This window comes from Antechinus flavipes, chromosome 3, assembly GCF_016432865.1.
Source record: "Antechinus flavipes isolate AdamAnt ecotype Samford, QLD, Australia chromosome 3, AdamAnt_v2, whole genome shotgun sequence".
In the NCBI taxonomy this organism is placed as follows: domain Eukaryota; kingdom Metazoa; phylum Chordata; class Mammalia; order Dasyuromorphia; family Dasyuridae; genus Antechinus; species Antechinus flavipes.
The window spans coordinates 250,071,115-250,087,249 of record NC_067400.1 but is presented as its reverse complement, the minus strand read 5'-3'; the positions used below and the strand labels follow the sequence as shown (position 1 = coordinate 250,087,249).

At 31.9% G+C, this 16,135-nt stretch overlaps 1 protein-coding gene across 1 annotated transcript in view; it reads right to left on the bottom strand.

The window, feature by feature from the left end:
- Positions 1-321: 321 nt before the first annotated feature.
- Positions 322-16,135, bottom strand: part of KCNJ15 (potassium inwardly rectifying channel subfamily J member 15) — a 42,695-nt gene continuing 26,881 nt past the window's right edge. The window contains exon 2 of the mRNA XM_051984870.1: positions 322-4,734. Coding sequence (XP_051840830.1) covers positions 3,586-4,713 — 1,128 coding nt within the window. The 5' untranslated portion in view covers positions 4,714-4,734 and the 3' untranslated portion in view covers positions 322-3,585. The remainder of the gene's footprint in view (positions 4,735-16,135) is intronic.

Below are 16,135 nucleotides of genomic sequence, written 5' to 3'. Positions count from 1 at the left end.
TATTGGAACTCTTTACTGCTCTTCCAATAAGACATGCCATTTCCTGCCTCTAGAAATTTTCACTTTCTCCCTCACATGAATGGAATACTCTTCTGCCTCATCTTCACATCTTATCTTTCTTCAAGTCATAGCTAAAATCTTATCTTCTACAGGAAGCCTTTCTACATCCCACCTATGTCTAGGACTTCTCTAGGCTGATTATTTTCAATTTATTGTTATGTATCTTTTCTATATATAGTTGTTTACTTGTTTTCTCCCTCATTAGTCTGTGAACCTTGAAAGCAGGAAATAGTTTGCCTTTTTTTTTTTTTTTGGGGGGGGGGGTATCTATAGTATCTTGTAGCATAGTAGGTACTTAATAAGTATTTGTTGACTAGTTGACCAAATCAGTTCTTTAGAACGGTGATAAGAAACTACCCAGTTGAATGAATTTTTTAGTTGCTATTTTGACCAAAATATTTTTTAATTATTCTTTTACTATAGGTCAGTTATTGTCCATGGTAACAGAACCCTTGTAGTAAAATCCTCTAAAGGATTGTTTTAATATCTTTCAACAAACAACATATGATTCATTTTAAAGTGTGTTTCAAGGATTCTTGCAGCACATTTTGGACAACAAAATTGGAATGGCATATATCAATCCTATTATGAGAATCTGAAAATTAATATTAGTTTGTTAATGTTCACAAAATAGTTTGAGATCATTGAGTGAAAGGGGATAAAAAGCATATTTTATTACTGAAATAAGGCACTGTTTACAGATTGCAATGCTATTTTGATGTTTATTTAGGGTATTCAAGAAGAAACAAAATGATTTTTTAAAAGTTTCCAATAAGAAAGCTTTATGTACCAGAAAATTTTCAAAATGCCAAAGCTTAGTGAAAGTATGTTTAGTGTGAATTTTTTAGCATCAGAAAACTTCAAATATAAGAAATTTGTTTATTACCTATATACTTTGACCAGATCATAGTTTTATATATAATCAGTATGAGTGGATGTATCTGTTCGGATTGCAATCAGAAAAAAAAAATACACTCTATATATTTTATACTGACATCATCTCAATTTATTACTGAAATTATTTTTTAGATTCTCTGCAAACTTGTTCTGCATAAAACCAATTAAATATCACAATCTTTACTTAAATCAAAGGTTGCTAAGTGAACATATCAGAAGACTCATGCAATATTATTTAAAATATTCCTATAAACTATTGCTTGAGCTATTTGACTTTTATTCAGATTTGCTTTATTTTACATCTTTGTTATATCAATAGATTTGTTTTCTTAGCAGTGTGGGCATTGTGTCTCAAGGAAGTATATAGCACTATTTCTATTTCTCTTCATTCTGTGAATTAGTGGGCTTTAAGTTTCTTGATGTTGATTCATCATCAACAAAATACCTGGATTCTCCATTGGTTTTCTTTTTCTATATGATAATTTTCTGCCTCTGTTTTGTCAAGCATTTCTATGATGTCTTTATAATAATAATAATAGTTATTATTTATGTAGCACTTGAAAATTTGTAGAGAACTTTACAAATGTTATAACATTTTATTTTCACAACAACTCTGGGAAGTAGGTACTTATTATTGCCATTTTACAGAGGAGGAAAATGAGGCAGACTGAAGTTAAGAATTATCCCTGGTTACATAGCTAGTAAATATCTGAATCTGGATGTGAATTATCTTTCTGACTCCAGATCCAGAGCTCCCTGATTATGCCATCTAGTTCCTCATTGGCGAGATATTGTAATTTATTTTGCCAGTTATATAATGTGAATGAATCATAAATTTAATTTTAAAGAAATCATTGTATTCCATAACTTGGAACCAGAATATTGTCAGAAGAATGCTGATATTAAAAACATAAGCCTTTGTTTCAGAGAGAAACTTGGAGTTTTTCAAAAGATTATATGATTTCCCAAAGGCAATTCAGCACTTCATTCTTTTCAATCACAGGAGAGATTATTCATCTACATTGTTTGTCCAAGATGTATGTCTTCAAAGATTAGGTCTATGGAATTTCCATCAAACTATAATTTGCAATGTTAAAAATATATATTCTTCATCTTCTTTGCTTTCCAAAGTCAAACTCATGAGTTTATGAATCTCATTTAAGTGGTTCTGCAATGATCTGAACTTGATGAACTTAGCATGTCACCTACAAACATGAGATCTTATGGGACCTTACTATCAATGAATCCCTCTTTCTTTTGTAATCTATGTGAAATATCTTCCACAACAATAATGAATACCTTTGAGGAATATGTCCTATGCTATTCTAAGTCTAGATGTTACAAACAAAGCATTGTTGAAAAAAGTTCTCATTATTAGTTTTCTAAGAATCTTTTATGAATATGCTGCAATTGGAGAAAACCTTAAGGCAAAATTGTACTCAAGTGAATCAAATGCAAACTGAAAGAATTCAATAAAGAAAGGAAATATACACATGAGCATTGCTGTCTTACATATTATATTACACTATTTTGTGTCAAGTGTAGAAAGACAAAAAAATGTCATGACATAATGGAAAGAAGAATGGCCTTGAAGTCAGTACAATCAAGTTCTACCTCTGACACATCCTATGTGCCCATAGACAAGTAATTTAACTAACAAAACATATTTTTATTAATGTTTATCTTTTTTTACATCATCATCATTTCCATTTTTCTCCCTCCTAGAATCCAATGTTCTGTTTAAAAAAAAAATAAAAAAGAGGTAGGAAACAACTCAGCAAAAGCAATTAATTTATAAAATAACTCACTCTTGTTGTCCACAACCGAACAAATTACCTTGAACACACTCATTTCTAGAATATCTTCTCAAATGACATCCTGAAGAAATAAATCTTAATGATATTTAATCACTGTTTTGTTTAATCACTCTAGATAATAAATATAAAGCAAACCATTTAGTATATAAGTGGTAAAAAGTAACTAACTTTAAGAAACTAATGCTTTTAGAAATCTGTTAAAGTGTAGCCAACTATCAATTCAAGCAAACATTAACATAATTTTCTCCAAAAAACAAGATTTAAATTATGGCTACATCATTTTTGTCTATTTTGTCACTCTTTGAACCAAATAAATACCTTGTATAATTATCTTTACACAACCCTGTTTCCTTTAAGTATCTATTCCATTGATGTTTATCAATCTTCTGGAAGGAGTGAAATTCTTAGAATTATACTTGACCAAGTTCTTCCAAACTCATTATTAGAATATTTTATTTTTGAGAGATTAAAAAAAAAACATAGTAAGTACAGTCAAGGAATTTTTCATGTAGAAAAATATTTTTTTTGGCTGAATATAAAGGAAGGATCCACTTTTTCCCCCTCTCTTATGGCACTTTTTAATGGCCCCTGTAAATATTTATAATTAATAGCTTCATAGAAGACAGAATAATTTAATTCAACACACTTGTATTAAGTACCTACTATATGCAAGGCACTTTACTGGGGACTGGAGATGCAAAGACAAGAGTGACAAAGTTTCTGTCCTCAAGAGCTTATATTCTATAGATTCTTACCCTTTTATAATTTGGAGAATTAGCTTGTAAAGTTAAAATTTTAGATTCCAATGTAATTACATATTACTGTGTTGTAACAACATTGTCCTAAGTTCTCTATCTCTTTGCTCTTCCTCCCTGTATTTCATTTCAAGTTTTTGTTTTTCTGGGTCTACACAATAAAAAGTACAGTCTGAACTTCTTCGAATTTCTTCAAACTGACTGAAATCAGCCACATATTTTCCATTTTTGGAGAGAGATACAACAGGTACAAATTCAAATCCCCAGTAGATCTCTTCTGGTATATAAGATGTTCGGCTCTGGCAGACAGCACTAGTGGACTCCACTGTGGCGTTGAGAAGAACTACCAATTCAAAATCCTTTTCTTTCAGATTTTGTGATGTCAGATCTCTCAGGGGACTTGTTTCATCCAGAACATGATAAAATGTCATGGGTAGAATAAGGAAGGGACTTTCAGAAGAAGAGTCCACATGAAACTTGACAGTGGCTTGGTTGAGTAGTATTCTTTCCCCTTCTTTAGTAAGGTGAGTCTTGAGGAGCTTGCCAGAAAGCTGGCATTGGATCAACAGACTTTTCCTCATGTTGGCCACTTGAATCACCAGACATAACTTCCCATTGTGTTTAGTAATGACTGCACAATGGCTAAACTTAATGGTCTCAGCCCGTTTTTTAGGTCTTGCAATTTTGGCCAGGAAAGTGCCAGTGATAAAGATCTCAATTAAGGTTGTTATAACTAGTTGAGTAACCAGCAAGAAAATGGCATGAGGACACTCTTCAGTGACAAAACGTACACCATATCCAATAGTTGTCTGGGATTCAAGAGAAAAGAGAAATGCACCAGTTAAAGAGTTGACTTTCATAATGCAGGCTGTTTGATTTGGGAAATGCTCATTTGGTTCCAAATCCCCATGAATAAATGCAATCACAAAATAGATGACTCCAAATAGGAACCAGGTCACCACAAAAGTGGCAGCAAATAGTGAGAGTTTGTACCTCCATTTCATGTCTATAACTGTTGTCCATAAATCCTGAAGGTAAAGTAGATAGATGCCATCAACTTTGTCAATCCTTACATTGCTGTGTCCACTTTTTGACATGACCCGAGGTCTCTTTGTCTTGAGTTCAGAATTAGTTGTGTGATTCATAGGAGAATTGCTTGACATATTGATGTGAATGGCTTCCATTTTTAATATCTTGCTAATAACCTAAGAAAATATAATAATTCAGTCACTTAAAATTAGATATTAATGAAACATGTCTAAAATGTAATAATTAGTAGGAAGTAGATATGATTTTATAAGAAGTAATTATAAAGAACATAACATACAAGATTAAAGTTAAATTTATTTAAGGAAACATACTATCATGCATATTCTCTTGCTTATATTTATACTTAAAATTTACTGTGACAACATTCATTGATAATCCTTATTTTCTCTAAGAGAAAAACAAAACCTGAATAAAGCTAAAATTAAGCTTCTTATTGAATGATGTCCAATATTTGGAGAATGTCTGAATAAATTATGGTATATGAATTGAATGGAATATTATTGTTTTATAAGAAACTATCAGCAGGTTGATTTCAGAAAGGTCCAGAAAGATTTACATAAACTGATGCTGAGTGAAAGGAGCAGAACCAAGAAAACACCATACAAAGTAACAACAGATTTTGTGATGATCAACTGTGATAGACTTGGTTTTTCTCAACAATGCAGTGATTCAGGGCAATTCCAATAGATTTGGGATGGAAAATTCCATACACATTCAGAGATACAACTAAGGAGACTGAAGATAAATTGAAGCATAGTATTTTCACTTTTGCTTTTTTCTTTCCCATTTTTTTTCCCTTTTGGTGTGATTTTTTCTTGTACAACATGACAAAAATGGAAATTTGCTTAGAAGATTTGCACATATTTAATCTATATCAGATTGCTTGCTGTCTTGGAGAAGTGGGAAGTAAGAAAGGAAGAAAAATTTGGAAGACAAAGCTTTATAAAAATTAATGTTGAAAACTATCTTTACATGTATTTAGAAAAATAAAATACTTTAAAAAATAAAAGTAAGCTTCCTCTTCATGCTCTTAGGAATGTTACATACAAGAGAATTATGTGCTATGTAGAAAAGATGCACTACTGTTATATAAGTTAAAAACAAACTGCTCAAATATAGTGTAACTGATTTCTAGCCAAGCCTGAAAATTTTTCCATAAGACTCTCTTTAAGAGAGAAAAAATTGACTCAAAGCTACATGATTGCATGAAGGGAGGAGTTTGGAAACTAGAGACATTCTTCTCTTTCTTCTTTGGGAGGAGTCATGTTCCACACTTTCTACTGGATTAAGACCAAAGACATGAAGAAAGAAAAAGCCAGAATTCATATTGATTTCTAGGTGAAGTCCTAGCCCTCTCATCACTTCTCTTATTGAGGATTTAGCTTCCTCTTCTTGCCTGTGGCTTCCAAGGTATTTCTTGTATAGAAACCCGAGTTATACCAACATCTTCTGGGAAATATTAATTTTGTTTCAATAATATAAGTTTAAATTAGAATTCATGGCCAATCTTATATCCCTATGCAAATGAGACAATAGTAAAAATATAAAACTGTAATGACAATTTCCTTATTTTGAATTTATCAATGTTACTAATTCCTGAAGAGACACAGTCAATACTTTCAGACATAAGTCCTTGATATAAAGAGGTTCCATCTCTTTAGGAATATGAAAATAATAAATTTCTTTTCAAATAGTCATTGATAATTGGGAGATATTCTGAAATTTCAGCAGCTATTACACGACCTACATATTCTTGTCGAACTGAGAAAGTAACATATGGCGATATATAGCTTTTTATATGTATCTGTTTGGTGAATTTTGTAATTTGGTAATTTTGTAAATTGACTATATTCTCTCTGAAGATATAACTAGGTGAATAAGGGATTTATTTCAAAATTCAACAAAATTGTATTTTATACTGAAGAATTTCTATCTAATAGTTTTATAATTTATATTAAACTTTCTGACTTTATAGTAGTCCACTTTTAATAGAGATTTTAAAAAGTATTTATCACTATTTAAAAAAGTTTTCTAGATACATCTCTTAAAAAAACAAACACCTGTTTAAGATAGTGCGAATTTGTTAAGTTTCAATTTTTTATTAAGTTAATAAAGCTTTGTAATTTTCTAAGTAACACCCAAAATTAACTATATTTTTCATAGAAACGAGGTAGAAACATTTTTATTTTAGGAAGGTTTTTATAATTTTTCTAGAATTCATTTAGTATATTTTGAGATTAGTTTCAAAGAAAATATAGAATATTTTTGATTTTTAAATAGTATTTTATTTTTTCCAATTACACACATAGTTTTCAACATGCATTTTAAATAAAAATTTGAGTTCCAAATTTCTTCTCTCTCCCTCTCTCTTTCTCATGCCCTTTCCCAAGAAGGCAAGCAATCTGATATAATTTACACATGTATAGTCATGTAAACATGTTTCTGCATTAGTCCTGCTGTGAAAGAAGCAACAAAACAAAAGGAAAAATCCATGAAAAACAACAAAAAAGTGGAAATAATATACTTTGATCTGCATTCAGATGCCATATTTTTTTCCTCTGTATGGGAATAACATTTTCTATCAAGTGTCTTTGGAATTGTCTTGGATCATTGTATTGCTGAGAAGACTGAAGTCAATCATAGTTGATCATCACACAATGTTGCTATTACTATATACAATATTCTCCTGATTCAGCTCACTTCATAGTCATCAGTTCATATAAGTCTTTCCATGTTTTTCTGAAGTCAGCTTCCACATCATTTCTTACAGTACAGAACTATTCCATTACATTAATATACAACTTATAACTTGTTCAATCATTTCTCACCTATAAATACCTATATATGTATGTGTGTGTGTGTGTGTGTGTGTGTGTGTGTGTGTGTGTGTGTGTATTTATCTATTTGTGTATAATTATAACTATCTCTAGACAGGGAAAGGAGAGAAAAAAAGAAAAAAAAGAAATTTAATAATACTTTTGTTGTATAATTGAAAGGAATAGCAAGTTGTGCATAATAGATTTGCAGTTTCATATACAATTATCATTTTTATTGTATTATGTTATAGAAATACTTGTTTTATTCTATAAATTAAACTGTAAAAAAGAAAGGGAAGATGCTCAGAATTTAATTGCTCTAGAGTACTTAATCTATTTTAATATTTAATTTAAATGTTAAATATAAAATTTGTAAAAAAAAAAATTGAAACTTATGTTTTAAAATGTGATCCATACCCACATATCATGTGAGCATAAATGGGGCTTTTATTGGTTTGTGATTTTCCACTAGGTTCTGTAACTCTCTAGCTTATTTAAATAAGTAAAACATTGGGTTTCTTTTTCTAAGATATCCATCAACGGGGTAATAGGTCAGAAATCCAAAAATATGCATTTTTTTCTTGTTTTTACCAAAGGCTATTATGATCCATTAACCTTGTTATTCTTAACATTCTCTATATCTGGAAAATGTAATAAAGGATAATACTTCCTAAATACTTTATGGGCCTTATGTATGTTAATGACTAATTTAGAAAGCTTTTATCATCTTGGAAAAATTGCACAATACCTGAATTTATTATTTAATCTAAATATTTAATGATTCTTTTCTTTTCATAGTGTCAGGAGTTAGACGCATCTTAAATTCTGAGATGTATATATCTCAAATTCTGAGATGTATATATCTCATCATCAGATAACATTGGATTCAGGGGACTTCTACAAAGTTATGTGTTATTCTGATTATAATTTTAAAATGAGATATAAATTATCATTGACATACAGGCTCGGGTAAATGTATACTTGTTTCTGTGGCTTCCACATTTCTGTGGAGAAGAGGAAATAAAATTTTATTGGGCTTTTGTTGATCCCTGTTTTTCCCTTCTCCATCTACCAAACAATATCCAAGTTCCCTCAACATTATTCTCTACCTTGCCCTTTTACTTAATTGTACCTAAATATAGCAATTTATCAGATCACTTCTTCCCCTTTAAAGATAAAGAATCTTATCATCTTTCATTTTTTTCTGGCCACTATTTGATTACCTTACAATCACTTTTTTAATTAAAAAGGATTACTACTGGAAATATCCTAATTAGTAGAAAACATGAAACTGGTCTTTATTATTTTACTACTTGGGAAAATCAAGCCACCTTTTTTTACCTAGTTTTTAGGTGAGAACTTTTTTTTTTCTCCTAAAATTAGGAAGATATGAGTTTAAATCCAGTCTCAAATACTTATTAGCCATGTGACCTTGGGCAAGTCACCTGATTTGTATTTGCCTCAGTTTCCTCAACTATAAAATTGAGACAATAATAGCACTTATCTCCCAGGATTGTTGTGAGGATTAAATGAAGTAATATTTGTCAAGGGTTTAGCATAGTGCCTAACACATAATAAGTACAACCATCTAAAATTTATTTATTCTCTTCTCTTCCCACCTCCTTTCCCCAAAATGTTTCACTGTGAGTGCATGGAAGAAGTAGGAAATCAGATGAGAAAGAGAATAAGAAATATAAAGTATACATGGTTTTTCTAAGAGAAGAGTTTAGAAATTATTTATACTCTATAGAAAAGTATTGTTTCTAAATCACATGAGTTTTTAGACTGAAGTGACCCTAGAGATTATTACATCCTACATCCCATTTTAGGCATGCAGAATATCAAGACCAAGGGAGTACAAATTTTTCCTAAGAATAACAGAGAGAATTCAGTTCAATTTTAAAAATTTATTAAGTATTTCACATGTGCAAAGCTTTGTGCCAGATGTAGGGGATACATAAAAACTCAAACAAACTATGATTCTATCAATGGTGGTAATGTCTGATATTGGAACTTCCTCCATTAATATACATTATAACCTGACTATGTAATAATACAAGAATCATAAGGAGTTGCTTGAAACATATAATATGATTAAGTAACTTGCTCAGAGTAAAACAGTTAGTGAATGTCAATGTAATATTTCTTTCTCTTTCTTTCTTTCTTTTTTTTAAAACCACACCATGATCCACTAAATCATACTACAGATATAGGGATAAAAATTGAAAGTAATATCTGTTTTAAGGAGTTTACATTTTTCTGGTAGCCATAACATGTGATTATGGTAATGTAATAATAATAATAATAATAACATTTATATAATACTTACCAGGTGCCAAATACCATACTAAGCATTTTATAATTATTATCTCAGTCTCTGATTTTCCTGACTCAAGAAAAATAGGTAAGAAAATATAACTAGCAACTAGAAAAACCAGGAAATATTTCCCTTTAGGAAATAACTTCTAACTTCTAAACTAAACTTTAAAGGAAATAGATATTCAAAGAGGTAGAGGAGTAAAAATTGTACTGCAGACAACCTTTTTAAAATCATATAGATGTGAGATGGATAAATTTGGAGAAGAGCAAGTGGAACAGTTCCTCTCTAATGTAAATTGTGAGAAAGGAAATATGGGGTGTATATTTTGCCCTTGTAAGATATGTGTATACCCACATGGGTCTAATTTGAATCTTGGGAAGGCATAAATAGATATTTCCGGAATCACAATCACCTTCTCCAAAGAAGTCTTTGATTTCTGCCTAGAAAAGAATAGAAGGGCCCACCAGGCTAACTGCTCTGTTTTTCTCAGAAACAAGAATTAGTTCAGCTGAAAAGATTAAGAGGGGAGCGTCAAGTAAGTTAAGAGAGAAGCCCTCTCTGGGAGGCAAGAGAGATTCATTCCATTTTCCATCAGGCTGGCTGGAGGCTGAAGGACAAACCTTTGGATTTGGAGACATTCAGAGGGAGCTCTTGGAACCAAGCAGAGATATAGGCCAAGAAAACTAACCGGGCTATTTTGAGGAAGCAATAAAAGATTTGAACTTTTATCACCTGGCTGCATTTGGAGTAATTATTACTTTTAATTGAAACTAAGGCTGCCTCCAGAAAACCTCCCCAAGAAACCTGCTTCCAGAGAGAACCATTATATTTTGAAGAAGAAAAACACCACATTTTGGCCTATCGCCACACCAAGGATTATGATCATTGCTGTAGGTCTGATATTCCTGGATTTGCTCCTACTTTTTAACCTTGAAAGACCCATTCTAAAGTACAAAGATATGATATCATTGTTCATGTGGAACAAGTCTTTTAGACTTGAGACCGTTCTGAGATTTTCTAGATTTCATTCCTTTTTCATGGAGTAGTTACACTTTTTGTTGTTGTTATTGTTTTGTTATGTTTTTGTCTTAGTTTTTCTCTTTCTCCTTTAATTTTGCCAAGCTTCTTAAGTATCAGATGTCAGGGTTGAAAAGTAAGCCCTAAAATCACTTAAATTGTAAAATTATTTAAGTGATAAGACTCAAGAAGTCCTTAAGGATCTTGCCACAAAGGGAGGCATGTGGTAGAATAATATATTAATGTATCCTAATACAAGTTGTGCTATTTTTTCCTTAGAAGATATTGAATGTTGAGACTTGGTTGGCTTAAGACACCAAAAACTAAGATTGTATCATCTATATGCAAAGCAGCAATGGAAGGGAGTTTTGCTCAGCTGAAATAACTCAAAATATCTTTGTTGAATATCTTTCTCCTGCATAGTAAGTCTTTTTTTTTTTTTTTTTTGGTTAACTGTTGAATGACATAGAGTGGCATCTTCTTATAATATTGAATCTAAACTACCAAGTACTAGTCTGAGTCAAGCCTAGCTCCAAACACTAAGATTATACCTGTCAGAAGTAAAAGAAGAAAAGGGATAAAAAATATTCAAAAACAATGTTTATAGTTTGCTTCCCAGAGAACAAAAACTTTAAAGGAATCAAAAAGATCAAAACAGATATGATGGATTAGGCTAGAAAAGTGGGCTAAAAGTGACTGTAGTACAAGGTGAGGATGACTAATAGTTTTAGTTGTCACTGTTCTTAATTTGTTTTTGAAGAGAACCAATAACATAATTAAGATTGGGGGGGTAAGATTATAAATGATGGGTGATGTCTTGAATGCTTATGATTTGGATTTAAATGAGGTAGAATTGCATAAAGTTGGAGTCCAGTGACAGGATAAAAGTTAAAGACTTGGTGATGGCCCAGGATGCAGTAGATGACTTTGGTGAATTTGATATCTGATCAAGCTTTAAGCACCACATAATGCCTACTTCAGTGATTTTCATGTCCATTGGAACAAATTATTTTCATCTGCCCATTCTGCCTAGAAAAGCCTTGATAAACTTGGGGTACACATTCCCCTAATTTACCAGTGGGTTTGGATCTGCTGGTTATCCTCAATTTGGTATAGCCCACCTGCCAAAGTAGTTTGAGTTAGGTGTGGCCACTGTACATTCTATGGGTTCTTGGGTCAAGAATGAGCTATTGCTTTCTAGTCATGGGAACCTAGGCAAATTATTTCCTCTTGATGAGCTCCAATTTCCTCATATAGAAAATGTAGGGATTGGAGTAGATAATATCTATAGTACTTTCCAACTTGAAATGCTGTAATGCTCTGATTTCACCTAGACTATTATAATAGTATTTAATTACCTAGCATCTTATCTATTAAATATAAACCTATAAATTAAATAGTGCTTAACTGATCTTTTTGTCTCCAGTTTCTAATCCATCTTTTATATTGCTGCTTCTTTTCCTCAAACACTACTCTAGCTATGTCATTCCTTTGCTCAAAAGCATCCTATGGCTCTCTATTATCTAATCAGGGTAAATGGAATGTTTATGGAGAATTGGCACCTTTGATGTGAGGGCTATCAAGCCCTTTTCAGAACTGTTCATCCATCCCTTGTGTCCATCTATCATCTAAGTTTTAATAGTTCACAAACTAAATAGACATGGAATGATAGGAGATTGTGATGAAAAAAAATTGTTCTTTGCATCATAGTTTGAAAAATAAATTGATGGTGAAATTAAGAGCATAACCATTTCCTGTCTACATGAAGTAGAGTGAAAATGCAAATCATGACAGCTGAAGAGACTGATGAAGTAGAGGGGAGACACATATCCTTGGTTTGAGAGCAGGTCTTAGGGTAGAGAAGAAGAATATGAGCGAGATTCTAAACTTCTTGAATAAAGAAAGAGAAAGAACTATAGAAGTCAACACAAAAACCTTGATTGTTGAGGAAGGTAGGATAAACTTCAACTGAGAAGAGTTTGATAAGTAAAGGAAGCAAGATGGAGTAAGGGAGAATCAGTGAGGAACTAGGGCTATTCTTAATTCTATTCTTTGCCTACTATGTCAAAACATCTGAGAAGATGAACACAGAACTAAAAAGACAAGCAAAAGATACCTTCCAGGAAGTGTCAGGTATCAATGAATGGATTGAAGAAGTATAAGAAGAAATCTAAGATTAAGGAAAATTTATTAGAAATAGAATTGGAGTTTAAGAAGGAAAAAGAAGGGAAAGCCAGAACAACATAAGAGCTTGGAAAGAGATATTGATGAGATTTTGAATAAGGGAATTTTCACCCAGGAAAACTATGATTGAATCATGGCCATTAAGAAAAGAAGATGTGAAGCCATTCTCCAATTGATAAATGATCAAAGGATATGAACAGACAATTTTCAGATGATGAAATCAAAACTATTTCTACTCATATGAAAGGGTGTTCCAAATCACTATTGATCAGAGAAATGCACATTAAGACAACTCTGAGATACTACTACTTATCTCTCAGATTGGCTAGGATTACAGGAAAAGGTAATGACAAATGTTGGAGAAGATGCAGGAAAACTGGGACACTGTTGCATTGTTGGTGAAGTTGTGAACGGATCCAACCATTCTGGAGAGCAATTTGGAACTATGCTCAAAAAGTTATCAAACTGTGCATACCCTTTGATCCAGCAGTACTGCTACTGGGCTTATATCCCAAAGAGATACTAAAGAAGGGAAAGGGACCTGTATGTGCCAAAATGTTTGTGGCAGTCCTTTTTGTAGTGACTAGAAACTGGAAATTGAATGGATACCCATCAATTGGAGAATGGTTGGGTAAATCGTGGTATATGAATGTCATGGAATATTATTGTTCTGTAAGAAATGACCAGCAGGAAGAATACAGAGAGGCTTGGAGAGACTTGCATGAACTGATGCTAAGTGAAATGAGCAGAACCAGATCATTATACAGTTCAATAACAATACTATATGAGCATATATTCTGATGGAAGTGGATATCTTCAACAAAGAAAAGATCTATTTGAGTTCCAATTGATCTAATTGATCAATGATGGACAGAATCAGCTCAGAGAAATTAATGTGAACTACTTGCATTTTTGTTTTTCTTCCCAGGTTATTTTTACCTTCTGAATCTGATTTTTCTTGTGCAACAAAAGAACTGTACAGATCTGCACACATATATGTATTATATCTAAGATATACTTTAACATGTTTAACATGTATGAGACTGCCTGCCATTTGGAGGAGGGGGTGGAGGGAGGAATGGAAAAGTTGGGACCGAAGTGGGTGCAAGCGATAATGTTGAAAAATTACCCATGTATATATTCTGTCAATAAAAAGATATAATAAAAAATTTTTAAAAATGTGAAATACTCCTATTCATAAAGTACCATTTGACTGTTGTTTACATAGTGAATGTGATGGTAGAGAGTGGTGTCAGTGTATTCTCAAAACACCAAAGAACAATAGAAATAGGTTAATATATTTGGGTTAGTAAACACTTGCTGACAGGGGTTTGGTGAAGTGTGATTTTATTTTCCTTATCCAAAAGTACAGATGGAATGTATGCATTTATCCAGGGCCTATTCCTGAATGAATTTCTAGTGGTGAGTCCCAGTGTCTGAGGATTTGATATTTAGGGAGAACTAAGACTTCATTGTTTTTCTTATATGTTTTGATTTAGCAAGGTGAAATGGGAAATGTCTTTACACATGGTAGTTGGAGCTGAAATTTTTGTGAAGGTAAGAGTTCTTCAAAAATCATCCTGTGGGAGAATTGGAGGAAGAATATTGGATAGTTTCATAAGAATAGTACTAGGAAAAGAAGTTCCAGCAGTCTGAGGATGATAAATTCAATTTTGAACAACAAGGTGGAGAAGGGAGCAGAAGCAAAATATTTCTAGCATGTAATTCTAATACTGAGCACACGCATTCTCTCACCAACCAAAAAAATTGTCTTTTGTAAAAAGGAGACCAAAATTTTAGGAAGAAAGAAGTTAAGGATCTGAATAGATTTTGCTAAGAGTGAGATTCAATAGATCTCTTCCAATTACTGAATGGAAATAAAAAGAAGTTTATGTCAAGACTTATCAGCCTTGATGCAGCTACACCAGAAGTATAACCATATATTAGTCATTGGATACAAGTGTTTCACATTTGAAGTGCAAATAGCCAAGTTCAAATTTATATGTGCCTTTCCAGCATCAGCAAGTGAGAAGTCTTTTCATATCTGGATAGGTTGAGCTGTGGAAAGAAGACTTTTTTTATGTTCCTTGGGACATACATAAAGCCTTTGAAACTTGACAGAACTTCTAAGAGTTTATACTATGAATCAAAAGTCACTTCCATTCTCTAAAGGCTTTTGAATATGAATTTGTAATCAGTAAAACCTTAAGAAAAATGAAAAATATATATATATATAGAACATATACCCTGATTTGCTTTTTTTAAAAAAAGGCCACAGTTTCTTATGTGGACCTGTTCTTCTTTTTGGTATATAGAAATATTTATATTTGTTAATGATTGTCTTATTCATAATGAATGGAAATTCATTTTTTTAAAAATATAAGACACAAAGTTGAAACAATGCGATCAAGGACCATTTAAATAAGTAATTGAAAATGAAAAATAAGTAACAAACAAAAAACTCACAATGACATCAAATATGACAATTTTATAATTTAATCATTAATGTAAACCAGTGATTATAACAAGACCAAAAGAACTCTGAATACATATTAGTCAAGAAATGTCTCTCTTACTTGACAATCAGGAAGAGATGGTGATCAAAGCAACCCAAGTTTGGCATATATGCTCATATATAAAATTATATGAAGTAGGATGACAGCTTATTAAGTATAGTCTCATAAAAGCAGAAAAAAAAAAAAAACCAGGAAGGGAAAAACCAATTTAAACAAAGCTTGACAAAAGATCCAACGTGTCATCATCATGGCATTAAATGATAACAATGGGGAAAATGTAATGAATAGAAGATAAAAATGAAAATACAAAGGTTTTTATACCACCAAAAAAGTCAGTGAAGTCACTTATTGTTGGAATAATCCAGGTGTGCTTATGGAGGCTATGGTACTATATAGATAGAAAAGGGAATTATATTGGACTAAGTAAATACAAAAGCAATGTGTGTTGGAAGTATCACAATTGTGAAGGCATTTAGGGACCAATTAACAAAGGATAACAAAGGAGATAAGATATCAAATGCATTATTTGAAAATGGACTTTATTAATACTGAAAAATTTGGCCATTATGAAAACAACATACTGCCTAGTGATATTATGAAGGTTAAATGAGATAAGAGATGTAAAGCAATTTGCAAACCTTAAAACTCCTCTACATGAATGATAATTGTTGTTGTTAGTTTGCTATCCAATCTAATGATAACT